This window comes from Urocitellus parryii, chromosome 5, assembly GCF_045843805.1.
Source record: "Urocitellus parryii isolate mUroPar1 chromosome 5, mUroPar1.hap1, whole genome shotgun sequence".
Lineage (NCBI taxonomy): Eukaryota > Metazoa > Chordata > Mammalia > Rodentia > Sciuridae > Urocitellus > Urocitellus parryii.
Window position 1 is genome coordinate 53,135,261 of NC_135535.1, and position 15,929 is coordinate 53,151,189.

General features: G+C 40.4%; 1 protein-coding gene across 1 annotated transcript in view; it reads left to right on the forward strand.

Annotated features, from left to right (window-relative positions):
• Nucleotides 1-151: 151 nt before the first annotated feature.
• Ppm1h (protein phosphatase, Mg2+/Mn2+ dependent 1H) overlaps nt 152-15,929 on the forward strand; it is a 256,218-nt gene continuing 240,440 nt past the window's right edge. The window contains exon 1 of the mRNA XM_026392985.2: nt 152-790. Within this exon, the coding sequence (XP_026248770.1) occupies nt 546-790 (245 nt within the window). The 5' untranslated portion in view covers nt 152-545. The remainder of the gene's footprint in view (nt 791-15,929) is intronic.

The following is a 15,929-nucleotide window of genomic DNA, read 5'->3' on the forward strand; positions in this document are numbered from 1 at the left end:
TACCGACCCGGCTGGTCTCCCTCTCCCTTAGGAGGTCAAGGTCCTGGTGCAAGCCTCTCTCGGACCGGCAGGGGAGGGGCTGAGCCACAGCCACAGCCGCAGACTGAGCCCTTGCAGCCTGATTATCACATGACACGGCGGCGGTAGCCGTGGCAGCAGCCGCCGCGGCTCCGCTGGCTCTCCGGGTGGGCTCAGTTCCGCGCACGCAGGAGCTGAGCGCAGGGGGCGGGGAAGGGACCTGCTGCAGCGGTGGCCAGCCAGCCGCTCCCGGAGCGCTCGGTGTCTCTCCTGACCCGCCCGCCCGCTCCATGTCGCTCCGTTGCGGAAGTGTAGCTGGGGGAGGAGGCGGCGGCGGCACCGAGTACAGGAGGCCAGGGCTCGGCCCCCTGCAGCACTAAGCTCCAGGAGCCCCGTGCGGCGCGCCCCAGCGGCCCGGCTTCCCGTGCGCCCGGCGCCCGCCGCAGCCTGCATGACCCGCGCTGAGCCTTGCCCGGCCGCCGCTGCAGCCTCCAGCTCGCACCGCTGCTGCCGGGCGCCGGAGTAATATGCTAACTCGAGTGAAATCTGCCGTAGCCAATTTCATGGGCGGCATCATGGCTGGCAGCTCAGGCTCTGAGCACGGCGGCGGCGGCTGCGGAGGCTCGGACCTGCCCCTGCGCTTCCCCTACGGGCGGCCGGAGTTCCTCGGGCTGTCTCAGGACGAAGTGGAGTGCAGCGCTGACCACATCGCCCGCCCCATCCTCATCCTCAAGGAGACCCGGCGGCTGCCCTGGGCCACTGGCTACGCAGAGTGAGTGTAGCGACACCGGCGGCGCCCCTGCTCTCCTCGCGGCCCTTCCCCGCACGGTTCCAGCCTTTCCCTGCTTCTGGAATCCAGGGCTCCCCACTGGCTGCCGCAATCCAGGCCTCGGCGGGGACCGCTTTACTTAACTGGTCATTTCCCTCTTCTCCCCCTCCCACTTCCCTCACCCCCCAGGACACGGCGTCTCTCCAACCCGAGTTATGGGTGGTGAAGCAGAGGGTAGCAGTTGCTGGACCGTGGGAAAGCTGAGGTTGACCAGGTCCGTGAATCCGGGGGCTGTGACACTTAGGGGGAAAAGTGGCCAGAACAGCTCTGCTGAAGTTAAAACGTAGTAGGAGAATCTAGTATCTGTGCGCCCACCCTCAAAAAATAAATAAATAAATAAATAATCTTGTACCTCCCCGTGGAGAGTTTGTGGGGGTAGAGGCTTGAAAGATCTGTCGCCGCGCCTGGGGGAGGGTGTCTGAATTCAGGAGGTGGCGGTGTTAGTGTGCGTGATTGTACATTTCGGAAGATTTCAGTTTCTCCCAGGTCCACCTGAGTTCGTTGGATTCTGCTTGAGCAGGTAGTTAACGCTGGCGTTCGGCAAATGCCAATACTATTTCCCCCGTCCTTGGAGAGGATGGAAACTTATTCCAGATGTCTAATACCACGTTTTGGTAATCAGCTTTGGCGATTAAGTGAGCGTTTGAGTGATTTGCTCTTTTAAAAACTGATTGGGTTAGGTTGACAGCCTGGAGTGGAAGGGAGAAAGGAGGGAGTGAAGATTTTAATTGCCCTTCCTTTACTCGATGACCACTTCTCCATTGACTATTAATAGCCCATCTTATGAATGGTAGGATAAGTAACGCCCCGGCCCATCTACTATTTAAGCTTTACGAAATTGGAAGTGGGAGACAGTATTTAGATCAGAACTCTCAAGTTTATAACGACACTGTGGGTGCAAAAAGTGCATTCTAAACCCGGGTGCCTTTCATACCTGCCTCTTTTCCTTTAACCTCATCGGCTTTATAATCTTGGCCCTCCCCTACCCGTGCATAGCTTCGCTTGCTGATTGGTTCATCCCCAAACCAATCAGGTTCCCCTACGCCTGGGCGCCGGGATGCTGACCCGGTTCTGGTGCCCCGGATACCCCGAGGCACCAGAATCTTCACTCCAGGTTCCAGGGGCAAGAGAAGGTTTGAAAGGCACTCTGCCTAGAATCTTGAATTCTCGTTTCCATCCCACATCATCCTTTAACCGGTCCTATATGAGCTTCTGCATAAATGGGGGTGGACAACTGGAATGTGAGGAGACAGAAGTTAGAGTGGGGGTGCTTCAACAGGAAAAAAAATTATATATATATATAATTTATATATATTTATATGTAATTGTAATCAATGTCCTCTTCCCATGCTTGACTGATATATATAAATTGACATATATATATATATATATATAAATATATCTATATCTATATATCTATATATCTGTATCTATATATATATATATATATATATATATATATATATATATATAATATATATATATAAATCAGTCAAGCAAGGGAAGAGGACGTTGATTACAATACAAAATAGCATTGTAATGCCAAGGAAAAGCCAAAACAGAACTAAAACACCTGTATAAAGAAAGGAAAAGCCAAAACAGAACTAAAACACCTGTATAAAGAAAGACTTAAAGAAAAAAAGTGCCTACCAAAACACATAAAGCAGCTTCTTGCATTTAAAAAAAATAATAATAAATGTTTAAAAGCCCATTTGGACCCTTTGCAAGACAAAAAGAGGGATACTCCATTATATGATTGGGCTGGGGAGGTTGTGCCTGCCCAACACCTGAAAGGTAGGGGTTTATTGTTACTCAGTGGGTTTGGCAAGGCAGAGGTGCCTGGGCTTGAACCACACAACACACGGGATGCAGGGATAAGGTCAGAAAATACTGAGAGGAATGAAGATAGTAAGACATTGAAGGTGGAAGCCACTTGGACACAGGAAAAGGAAAACTCAGATATGAGTGGAAGAAAGGAAAAGAAAAAAAACAATTTCAGAATGTTTTAGATATGTCAGGGTTAGGAACATAATGTTCCAAGGACTGTGAAGAACAGAAGGGAATTTGAAAAGAGAAAGTAAGAGGGTCGGGAAGGTGGAGGGCTCTACTTCAAACTTGCTGACCCTCGGTTTCCTTATCTCCAAGAAGCTTATCTTTTCCTAGACTAGAACAGAGAGCTGTTTAATTTTGGCTAGAAAGGCTATTAAAAAGTTTCAGTTTTTAAAATTAGTTATAAAAGTAGCCCATGCATGCTAATTCAAGGAAAGACCTGTACACAAATCAGTACATAACAGTAGTCAGTGTTTGGGTGATGTGTGCCTTTTTAGACTTCTTTGGATGCCTATAAACACCTACTGGTTTCTTTTCTTTCTTTCTTTTTTTCTTCTCCAAACAGGTTCATACTAAGTATATTATTCTATAGCATTTTCACAAAACACTTTGTCAATGATACTATCCAAAGTAAATAGAAGTAGAATGACCACATTCCTTTTACAACTCTGTGTATACATAGTATTTCCAATAGCTAACATAGTTAATGCTTACTCTTTAATGTTTCCACTGTTTTCAAATTCACATTATGTAATCCAATTCTCAACAATCTCCTGGGGGTAGGCACTACCATTTCTACTTTATAAATGAGGAAACAGAATCACTGAATGGTTAAACCTCTTGCCCAGGGTCACACATCTTAGGAGAGCCCAGAGACAACACTGAACTCCTCTGTCTTCAGTATTAAATTATGAAACCTGCATCTGAACCCAGGACGAATAGCTAACATTGTCTTGTCACCTCTTTCTTCTCACTCCTAGTCTTGTCAGATATTGTATTGCACCACTTCCTCAAACCTTGGGCTGTAGTTTTTCTTCCTACAAAGATACACCCTGAGTGACCAAGATGGCTGAAATAGAGAAGGGAAGAGAAAGACAAGTGGGAACTGTGGCCATAGTCACAAGGGGCCACGAGTAATGTTGCTCTTGCCCAAAGGGTCAGCTGAGAAGAGGAAATCCTCTTCTCTGTGCTGGATGGTACCTAGTAGAGATAGGAAGGGTGCTGGTGAGCCAAGGTCTAATCAGAAGTGCCTTGTCTTCCTCTCTTGAAAGTGAGTCTGTTCCAGCCTTCCTAGGAAGGAAGAACTGGCCCCACTGGGTATGGGCTTGAAAGATCCAAGAAAGGGGTTGATCACCAACCTTTTTTAATGGTAGAAAAATTAAGGAGAAATGGTCCTCTTTTTTTGCCACATATTACTAATCCTTTTCAAGAAGAGATATAGTCTATGTTATAAATTAGAGAATAAGCTATAAGCAATCTGTATAAAACTTGGGATACAGAAACTGAAGATAGTCATTCACTCTTTCAGTATTTATTGACATTGTACTGATGATATTTCCTGACTCCTCAAAAAGCTTCCTATTGTGGCAAAAAAAAAAAGTGCCACTTAATTAAGTAGAATTTATTAGGTTATACAGTCCTGGAAAGCATTGCAGTTAAAGGCAATATCCACTAAACTAAAATCTTCTCAGAAATGTGCATTAACAGGTTTTGTTGTAAAATGTGGCTTTGAATTCACTGAGTATGGGAAGTCTGCCCAGAGAACATCCACAGGAAAGCAGCAGTCTGACCCAGAGTCATGGGGCAGCTAATTTTCTACAAGTTCAAATACCCAAGTGATCCCTGTACTACAGACACCTGAAAGTCAGTTTCCTGATTTTGTTTTAATGAATTAAAAATGCACTTTGACTGACTTTCTTGTTTTTCTTCCTTCTTGTTCTGTTTGCCTAACTTTTCTCCCATTCACAAGCGGTTGGACTTAAAGACGCAGGCATGCATGGAGTTTGGGCCTTCAACAAAAAGCCAAAGAATATGCTACCATTTTGAGTGACACTATTTTGTATATTAAAGCATGATATTTAAGTTTTATCAATGGTACATTTCTTGGTTCAAAAAGAAAGAATTTTAGTATAGTTTTATTTAGTTTATAGGTATAATTATAAAATCTGTTTTTCCTCTATTACCTTCCTATAAAAGTAACCCTGGATGTGGGTACAAAAAACAAAACAAAACAAAAAAAAGCTACTTTGAGAGCCTCAAGAGCCTCTGTTAAATTTATGTTATGTAAGTTCTTTGTGTCTCACAGATTCAAAACTGTGAAATTTTGATAAAATCATCTTATTTAAGTCTAGCACCCAATCCACAAGTATTTGGATTTCTTTTGGAATCTTCAGCCTTTCTGTCTCTTTTGGTCATTGCTAATTACCAGTAACCAGCAGATAGCATCCATTGGCTGTGCAGTAGTAATGACAGAAACCACTATTTCTCTCTTGCCCTAAAGCTCAGAAGTCCCCTGGTCTTTCATTTTCCCTTCTAATATCCCCTGGGCATAGATTACCCCTTTTGCAGAGATCTTTTTGCAGACTTCCTGAGGTGCCCATTTTCTTAGGAAAAGGTATCAATGTCCTACCATGGTTTAGGAACAGGATTTAACCATTCAAAATGGTGTGTGTACCCTGTGTTTCAGCTCTGGTGTAGATAGACAGTATCATCTCTGATGTTCTTCCCCACACAGCATTTGCTATTTAGGGTTACAGTAATACCAACTGATAACTTAAAACTGTATACTGGAATTATTTCCTATAAACATATTATTTTTCAATAAAACGTAGTTTTACTTCTTGATATTTGGTAGAAGTAACCAAAAAAAAAATCCCAAGGACCTTTTAGGCCTTTTGATTTAACTAAACAGAGGATTGATATTTTTTATCCTTGAATTTATGCCCTACTCTACCAGAAAATAAACATCATTCATCTGCTTCCATTATGTCTCTCATGAAGCTGATGAAATGAATAGCCCTCCTACTATGTGTCAGGCATTGGTACCATGCTGGTCCTATGGTATAATAAGATACAGTCATCATCATCCTAAAGAAAACTTGATAACATAGTCTTCCTACTCACCTTTTCTGTATTTGAAATTAAGTCAAAATGGAATCATGGATTCATGATTCAAAGGGGGCTCACAGGAGGATTTTGCTTGCTATGATTTTAATTCTGAATGCTTCTGGGCAATTTTGAATCTTAGAATTTGTTGCTTTTATGTCACACTAGGGATGCAAACTAATTTTTTCCAGACAGCATTGTGATTAGCTCTGTACCTGCAGGTCCAAAGACCTTTAGACATACCCACTGTTAAGAGAAAATTATCTTGATTCTTGTTTAAACAGTAGGGAAGACTTTATTCAAGATTCCTGACAGCTGGGGATTGATAGCTAAAGAGCAGAGGGAGGGGGTCAGTATGAAAAGTTACTAAGAGGAGACATCAAACTAAACGGAACTGAAGAAGTAGGATTCTTGCAGAAAGCAGGCCAGAGACCTGTACCTAAACGTGAAGGATGAGGAGTTTGATCAGATATCAAGGTTGGGGTTCCTCCTAAACCCACTTAGCAGAATTTTTACTAAGAGGACAGGATTGGGGTGAAAGTCATGGCCTCGTAGAGAAAAGAGCTCAGAGAAACCTGCTGAAGTTTGGTCCATGAGTCGTTGTCATCCCTGAAAGTGGGGGAAGGGGAGAGAAGAAGACAGGATTGCAGTTATTTAGCCATGATTTGATTCTGATTTGTGTGTGTTGCCTCTGTGACCTTCCATAGTTAACTGTGTCCATACCCATCATGTAAGGGGAAAATGTCTTTAAATTATAGTTCCAATGAAGCAGGAACTTAATTTTATAACCTAATGTTAAGGTAAAGAATTGAGGAACCTTTCCTGTGTTGTTGTTTCAATATGTTCACTAGTTTTCCAACTTAGGACTATAGTAGATACTTTGAAAGTAACCTAAGAATTGGACAGCATTTGATTTGCTTGGCCTATCTTCATATATCTAATCCTATCACTGTTTATGCTGTATTACATGCTGAAAAAATACTATTTGTTGAAGTATTCTTGCATGCCAGTTCTGTACTAAGCACTTTATGCAATGAGATGCATGCAACACAGGTAAGCAATTCGTTCAAAGTCATAAAGATTAATAAGTGGCAGCTCTAAGACTTATACCTATTTCTTCTTAATTTTATAACCTTCTTCTGTTGGTTTTAAACTGTCTTGTAGTTGTTGCTTTCTCTCTGCTTGAAATTTGTAGGCCTTCTTTTCTTTTTCCCCTTACTCATAGTGTTTTCAATGAACAACTTAAAAAAAAAAAGTTTTACTATAAAATAGTTATCATAGAAAAGAAAAATGGTACAGAATATAGAAGTTATAAAGAACAAGGTGAAAATTGTTTGTAAAACCATCAACCACTGTTAATACTTTAGATCTTTTCATTTTAACAGTTTTTAAAAAATAAAAGTGGACCATACTTTTATATGTCTTTTAACATGATTTCTTCACGTAACAATATATATTTTATTCTTCTCCAAGTAACAATATGTGTTTTATTCTTCTCCAAGTCGGCGAGCAGAGTGACTGCCTAATATTCTACAGAAGGCACTGTTGAGCTCCCCATTAGGCATCCCACCTGGGATTTACTCTTAGGTTTTAAGTGTACAGCCTTATATGATTTATTCATAGACATGGAAAGTGTGGGTAGAAGCTATGCACATTCACAATTATATATTATCAGACTAACTAATAATTCACACTCCAGCCAATAGTGTGTGCTTGGAAATTACTTTAGAATTAAGCCTTTGATATTTGCCATTGATTTAATAGATGAAAATCCACACCATTATAATAGTTCATGTTTGATTATTTAAAGAGGTTCAATGATCACATATAGGTTTATATAGTAAATTAGCTATTTTAATCTCTTTCTATGACTTTTTGGTTTATATGATTTGTCCATTTTTCTCTTGGAATAATCTTATTTATACAGCTCTTCATATATTAAGGCTATTAACTTTTGGCCTATTATGTTGAAATTTTTTTTTGTTATATATTCACTTTTTTACTTCTTGTTTTTTCCCTTTATAAATGCAAATTTAATCTTTAGGTGATCATATCTAATCTTCTTTATAGCTTATATTTAGTATTATATTTGAAATATTTAAAATACTACATAACCATCTACTAGTCCTTTTAGCCTACTTACTCCTCTTGTTTCTTTGCAAGTCATAGAAATGCCTTTGAGCTAACCTCACTGAAAACAGAGGCAGGAAAGAGGGGTTATAGAGAATTGCCATTCTTCTTATGGAACCTAAGCATAGCAATGCAGTTGTAATTCAGAAAGAGCTGCAACACTGCACCAGAAAGCCACCTAGGAACAAAGTGGCAACTTTTAAGTCTTTTACTAGGACCTCACATCTGCCTCTTGAAACCACCATCAAGCAACCAGACCATACCAACTGAGTCTTCAATTCCAAATTTGAGTTTTGAGAAAGAAAACATTTGGTTCACTTTGTGTCAGATATACTCCCTAGGCATGCATAACTGTGGCTAGGTACCCAGAATTTCATGTGGGAACTCCTGAGAAAAGGCAGTTCTTCAAGGAGTTGGTGGTAGTTTGTGGTCTGGCAGGTGATTCAGAAGATTCTACTATAGTTGACTCGTTGAGAGACAAATACTTGAGTCTTATTTATTGCAGGCTTCTGTTGGGAGATCATAAGGTGAAATGACCTTGTTTTTATAGCATTCCCAAGTACGTTATAACTGAGCAGCCCTCAGAAGTAAAAGTATTGTTTTGTCATTCAGTCTTTTATGCAGTGGTGTACACTTGGTCATTTTCAGACACAAATAAGCATCTGAAATAGTGTCTGTGCTGGAATATGCCTGCTACCCTGCCTTGTAGCCCTTGGGAAGTTATGCTACTGATCTAGATCTGCTCGTACATAGCCCCCAGAGTCTGAGTTTAGTTCTTTTTATCTTCCTCTCCACCCTAGACAGGATCACAACTCAGTTCAACTTTAGAATTAAATGTGGTTTGAGGGTTTGTCTCCATGAACTTACAATACACAATAATATCAGGTGTTATAGCTTTTCAGCCAGGGCAGTATAGCCCTGGCTAACCTGGTTATGATGACAGACAGCAGAGCTCTGCTCCCTGTCATTTTTATTTATTTTATTTTCCTCATCTTCCTTGTCTAGACAGCTCTAGGGTAATGAGAGATATGATGAATGGGGTTTCTAATCTGTTTCATAAAACAGAAGTTCAACTTATCTTTTATAATTTCTCTTTTTTATGACACCAAGATATGAACCATTTCCCTTCACTAGAGATGGTTTCAAGTTGGTATTTATCTATTTATATTATTTTTGCAGTTTACATCTAGATTTACTGAGTACATTCTGAGGTTTTGTAGCTGCTGCTTATATTATTCACAAATGTCATCTTGAATCTTTCTGAATATTAGAAGCCTACAAAGGAAATACATTCTGTTTGTTTCAGAATATTCCTCATAACATTTTATGCTGGCCATTTGGCTAAGAGAAATCTTTGAGATAGGAAGACTGGCAAATGATCATCTTGAAAGTGGTAAATTTGCATCTCCTTATATACTCTGTGCCATTATTAAGCTAGATTTGTGGAAGCATGATTGAAGATCTAACATCAAAATTCAGAAACTGATTTCTGCAAGAAAGTTGCTCTAAATGTGGGCACGAGAGATTCTTTGTACCATACACTTAACAGTCAACCACCTTAGTGACTCTTACCAAAAGGCCCCTGTCCCTATATGTGTAACCTGATACTTGTCCTTTGGATGGACATCCCACCTATAATATGTGAATCACTTTATGACTTCTAGAGTGGGTAAACTGCCCAGAGTTGTACATTTAGCCACTACTCTGTCTAATTTTACTTGGGGCCTCAGTTTCTTCTTAGAAATTGGGGAGATTGGATTGGATTGTTAGTTCCTGGACTTTTCTATTTGTAAACTAATTGTCATTTCAAAAATTTTGAGAAGACTGACAGAGTTATTTCTATTTTGCTAGGAGGACATCAAATTTATCATTGATTATCATCAACATATTGACTGTATTTAAAAGCCAAAAGTATATAGGCATATAATCTCACCAAAAAGAATGTTCTTAAATTACATATTTTCAGTTTTTTAAAAACACTATGAAATTGTTACTATTTTCCCCAAATTTTTGTAAACCCATGTGTTACCTGCCCTAGAGTGTGGCCAAAGCCTTTCCCAGTTCTAAAGTCTGTGAATCCTTGGGGTCAGCTAACAGCCAAGTGTCTTGCCTTCAAGGTTGAAGTTTTTCACAGTGGACCTGCTGCCTCCTTCATTGTGATTATGATTCTAAATCATTTTTCCTCCTAACACTTTATCATGAAAATATTCAAGCATGCAGAAAAGCCCAAAACTATTCTGTATTTAGCACTCGTATTCCCATCATCTAGAGCCTGAAATTCAGAGTTTGCTATATTTGCTGTATCATTTGGTTTCCTGTGTATCCAGTTCTTTCTCCATCCATCAATCTATTCTTGAGTTATTAAGTATGTTTTAGTCCAGTGAATTTATGCTATTAAGCTTTTTTCACAATAAATTTAAAATTAGGTTTGAACAGTTTTGACACCCTCTGTTGAGAGACCCACAGACGTTAGGTCCTCCTGCACAGAAGGTGGGAACCCCAGACTTGATTTTGCAATACTGGCACCCTGCAAATGCTCACTCAGTTGATAAACTTTCCATAACTTGGCATTCACATAATGGAGAGCTTTACATAGGGTCAAATTGGACAGGATCTCTTTGTTATGCTCTTGTTTAATTAAATCAGTGGACATTTTGTTTAAAGCTTGCATCAGTCCCCTTTTCTGGCAGCTGGTCTCGTGAATGCTACCCAAGGAGCACTCTGTTTAATAAAGACTTCAGAATGTGTTGCCTGAGAAGTGCTCATGAGGAATCAAGACCTTACTGCACTGTGCTTCCCTTCTGAGCTTAGAGACTCCTTACTAGGAAGATTAGGGAAGACAGCACCTCCACTGCTGTTTTGTGGATTGGTCACCCCTTGTGTCTCCTGGAATGTAACTCTGCAGTGCTTTATTTATGCTTATTTATTTGTGCTGTTTCTGACTTAGTTTTCTCTAAATGTCTATAGAAGTTAAATGCTTTCCTGTGTTTTCTTTCCCTGTGGGTTTTATGCTCTTACTAATGAGAGAGAAGAATGATACTACCTACTTCTATCTATATGGCTCTGTGTGATTATTACAGCCCTGCCATGTATTCTTTAATATAAGCATCTACTATCCATGTTTAAGAAAAGAGAACCCCATCACCACAAAACAAACAAAAACACCGAAAAAGTAAAAGAGGAAAAATGAAGATTACTTTAGACTCTCATGCTATCCCATGACCCTAGTGACTTTCACTGAGTCAGTTGAACCTGGATCGATCATTGTGTAAAATTATTCATCAATCAAGGGATATCCTATTCCTGTAAACAGAATGCCACATAAGCGAGTTTAATGTATTTTGTTACTCAAAGGAAACTACTAAGGCCCAATCTTCAGGTGGCTTTAAATTAGATAAGGACATATAAACACATCAGATTTTGTTTAAAAGGATGATTTTCAAAGCACTTTAAAATAATCCTATTGAATATATTATTCTACTTATTATTTATCTATTTATTTTTTGTTTTTCCTTGCAGTGCTAGGGATTGAACCCAGGGATGCTCTGCCACTGAGCTACACCCCCAACCCTTTTCATTTTGAGACACGGGACAGGACAGAGTCTCACTAAGTTGCTCAGGCTGGGCTCCAATTTGCAATCCTCCTACTTCACCTTCCCAAGTCACTGGTGTTATAGGAGTATGTCATTAATCCCAGTGTAATAATTTTTATCAATTATACTTAACTTTTGTATTTGTGTGTTCCTAAGTATAACCATCTGAATTTTGTTAAAATTATCATATTTTCTTGACTGGAAAGTGTGTTTGTTTAGTTTGTTTTTGGAAACCCAGTAAGTCTTTAAAACCAATTTATGTGGGGTTTATTAAGCCGGGGAGTGGCTCAGTGGTAGAGCTCTTGCCTAGCAAGTTCAAGGCCATAGGTCCGATCCTCAGCACACATAAAAATAAATAAATAAATAAATAAAGGTATTGTGTCCAGCTACAACTAAAAAATTAATATATTTTTTTAAAAAATAATATGCATTTCATATGGTGGTGTTTCTTTTTACTAAAGTTAATAAATAGATCATGTGTTTTATTATCAGCAGATACTTAGAAATGAGGAACTAATGCTTAGAAATTCTTAATAATGGGGCTGAAATTATAAATTAGATTTTTATGTGATTCCCTTTTAAAATTGACTTTGGGAGGTCTGGTTAAGTTCCTACTTAAGAAGAGTCTCACTTTAGCCAGAATTTTTCAGGTTCATGAATTTGGGGGATCAACCAGGCTGGCAGTATTGAGAGCAGCATCCATTTGCTGGAGCTAGGCAGCATGTGCTCCTGCAAGGACTGGCCTACAGTGTGCGCATCTGCATCTGTGACTCGCACAAGCCAAGCCTAATGAACCTTGCTGGATGGGCAGTGTAATGAATCATCGCTGGTCTGGCACAGACAGAGAACTGAATTACTTGCCAAGCTTAGAGGGCCAAAGTGACTCTACTTTCCTTTCAGGGAATGAGAAATAGAGGTTTAAACTTTAAAAATGATGCCTTTTTACCGTGTGACCTTTTTCATATGAGTATTGCGGGGGCGGGGTGGGGGGACCTCAAGTGATAAATGGACTTTTTAAAAACTAAAAATGCAGCAGATTATGGAATTAATGTATTTGTGTGGTCTGCTATGGTGTGTTCATAGTCATTCTTAAGGTGAGCTTTGACAAATGTGTTTACAATGCAATAATAGCTAGCCAAAATAAAGAGGAATGTAAACGTTTAGTAGGAATAAACTTTAGTAGGTGCAGGGAATGTGAGTTGCCTATAAAAGGCTGTCAGGGGAAGTGGAGCTGGGAAACCAAACTGAGTGTTTTTAATATAAAAGAGGAAATGGATATAATGTTTGGTAGCAAATAAATAGCCTATAAGAATGAACTGTTTTATGTTTGGGGAATATAATTTGGGGAAATACATGTTTGGGGAATCAACCTTTCAGAACAATGTTTCTCCATAAGGTAGGGGTTGGAGTAGAGTCAAAGAGTCAGATTAGATGGCCTCTTGGCACCTATGCCTATGATTATCAATAATGGGAGAAGCCACTGAAGGCCATGCTGCCCTGTTGTTAGAACCAGGTGTCCAGAGCTGAGCTGGTGATTCAGTTCAACAGCAAATGGGAAGAAGAGAAGAATTGGCAACTTGCACTACAGCAGCTGGTGTTTATTTAGAAAATGTAACTTGGCACAGAGATGGGAATCACACAGGCCCGTACCTGAAGCCCTGACTCTCCTCTTCTCCCTGTGTCCCAGGTCATCAGGTTAGTGCTGACATGAGCCACCTGGCCACATAGCCCTTTTGCACCTTGCGTAGCATTGGAAGCCCTGTTTCCTGCCTTGCCTTCCTCAGAGGAACACAGGATGTGGTTTGTCTCCTATTCTGGGCTCCACTAGGACCTGTGTAATAGTCAGCTTTCTGTCACTGAAACAAAATAACTGAGATAAGTCAATTTATAAGGAAGAATAGTTAATTTTAGCTCATAGTTGGGGAGGTTTCAGCCCATGGTCAGTTGTCCTGTTGCTTTTGGCCTGTGGCAGGCCCATATTTAGAAGAGCTTAGGTCTCCTTAGGAGCATGTGGCAGAAGAAATCTGTTTACCTCACGATGGCCAGGAAGCAAAGAGAGAGAAGGACTGTGTCCCAATATCCTCTTCTTATAGAGGACAGACAGATGTGAGTGGTGGGAATAGAAGATTAAGAAAATAATTCTGCAAAATAGGCCCACTGTGCTGACCCCACATGCTTTCTTTTCGAAGAAGCAATTTATCTGCAGCTCTGCTTGGCTTAAGTAAACGGGAGACGTCACATTCCCCATCAGGCTACCTGTTATCTGCAGAAGAAATTCAGTCCTAGAATAATGTCAATAAGAGGAACAAAATAAGAAGAACCTGAAGGGGGAGACTTTTATGACCTTTTTCACAGACCAGATTCAGAAACTTAGAGAGATAAGTATCGTTCCTCCTAAGCCTAAAATCTGTAAGAATTTATGGTTAAGAATCCAATGAAAACTGGTCAGCATGGACCAAAGTGACCTAGAGTTGTCATGGCAGTGGGGACTTGAAAGTCTGATGTCATTCTGCTCTCAGTCAAAAGTCAAGAGACGGACCTGGGTGGGTCTGTCTGGAAACCTCTCTGGGATCCCCAATAAAACTGGAGTGCAGAAGGCACCTGTCCCTTTCTTCTCCTAGAAGACCCATTCTCTCCCTCAAGAGTGTCTCCTCTTCCCTTTTCCCATCACTTCTAATAAACTCTTAACCTGTTAATCTGAGTGACACGTCTGAAATCTGACAAGAAAGATTCACAAGAATTGGGTTTGGGGGGGGGGGGCTTGTCTTTGCACTGCCTGCTTCCCAGAAGGCCCCAGCCCTGTCACCCTTCCAGGGCACACCCCAGTGACTTAACTTCCTTCCACTAGGCTGCACATCTTAAAAGCTCCATCGCCGCCCAGTAGCACCCCAGGCTGGGGACCAAGCCTTTAATCCGTGGGCCTTTGTGGGTCATTTAAGATCCAAACTATAGCTACCGGTGCTGTGGATTCCTCGTGTCCTGATTCCCCCAGTCTCACCATCATGGACCCTTGCATTATTGGTTTCTGGGATGGATTCCTTGGGAGCGATTCTGTCTAGCCAGCTACGTTAAGTAAATTTCTTTATTTAAAAATGTTAACCAGACACATCATATAGTCTAAGCATAAAGGATACGGTGATGATGACACTGAACTGAAAACATTGCAGTCAAAAGCAAAGGATCAGCCTTTGTTTCAGTTATCCTTGAGTCCTTACTGCCTGCAGTCTGGGGTTTTAAAATCTATTTATTTATTTATTTATTTATTTATTTATTTATTTATTTATTTATTTATTTAATTTTATGTGGTGCTAAGGATCGAGCCCAGGGCCTCCCACATGCAAGGCAAATGCTCTACCACTGAGCTACAATCCTAGCCCTGCAATCTGATTTTTTATTAGTCCCACCAGCAGCCCACGCCACCCCAGGCCCCATATTTAGAAGAGCTTAGGTCTCCTGTTGCTACCTTCCCACATCCTTGAGGAGCCTCAACCACACATCAGGATCTACCAGCAGGCTTGTCTTCTCACCACCACTGGGTTTTCAGCCAGGTGTGCTCAGATTAGTGTCAAGATCCTTTTGTTTGGGGTTCTGATGTGTAGGGTCTTCCTCAGGCACATTACTCCAAAGTCCCCAATGTCCTTTTTCTTGTTGACAAACTCTGTTTTAATAGTTTTATTTTCTCGCTTTCCAAAGTGCTGCAGGTTGCCCGAGAGGCCTGATGCTTGTCAATGACAAGTTTAATTAAACTCGTGCTGAGAATATTATTTTTCTAGCAGAGTTTGACCCTTGGGCAAATGTTTTTCCTATAAAAACTTCTATCATTCTCTAACCCTGAATGAGAAGAACTTAAAATCATTTTTAGATGTCTATTAAACTGTCAAAGTGGAGGAAGGCATTGACTACTCAGGAACTTAGAATAATTTTTTAATGATATACTTTTTTTCTTATTCCAGGATTGATGTGTTTATCATAGGCATTTCAGATTCTCATAAGCACTATGAAAAGCAGAGAAATCATCCATGAATTCTGTCCCTCATTTTCATTATCAGCTTCAGGAGGTAATTTCTGCGTATCTCTAAGTACGTATGTATTTATTTTAAAAATGGGCTAATTCTACAGACTGATCAGTAGCTTTTTCACTTAAAATGGAGTGACTATCTGTCCATGTAAATAAATATTCTACTCCATCATTTTTAATAGCAGCATTGCATTCTATTTATGGTTCTTTCATTGAGAGGAGCCAATTTTTTTGTTATTAAAAACAGGCATGAGAGGATCATCCTTACAGATAAAAATCTTTGTTTAAAACATAACTAACAAAAGTGTCATTTTCAAAGGGGAGGGGTGGGAGGGGAGGGAGCATAGGGACAGGAAAGATGGTGGAATGAGATGGACATTATTACCCTGGTACATGTATGACTGCA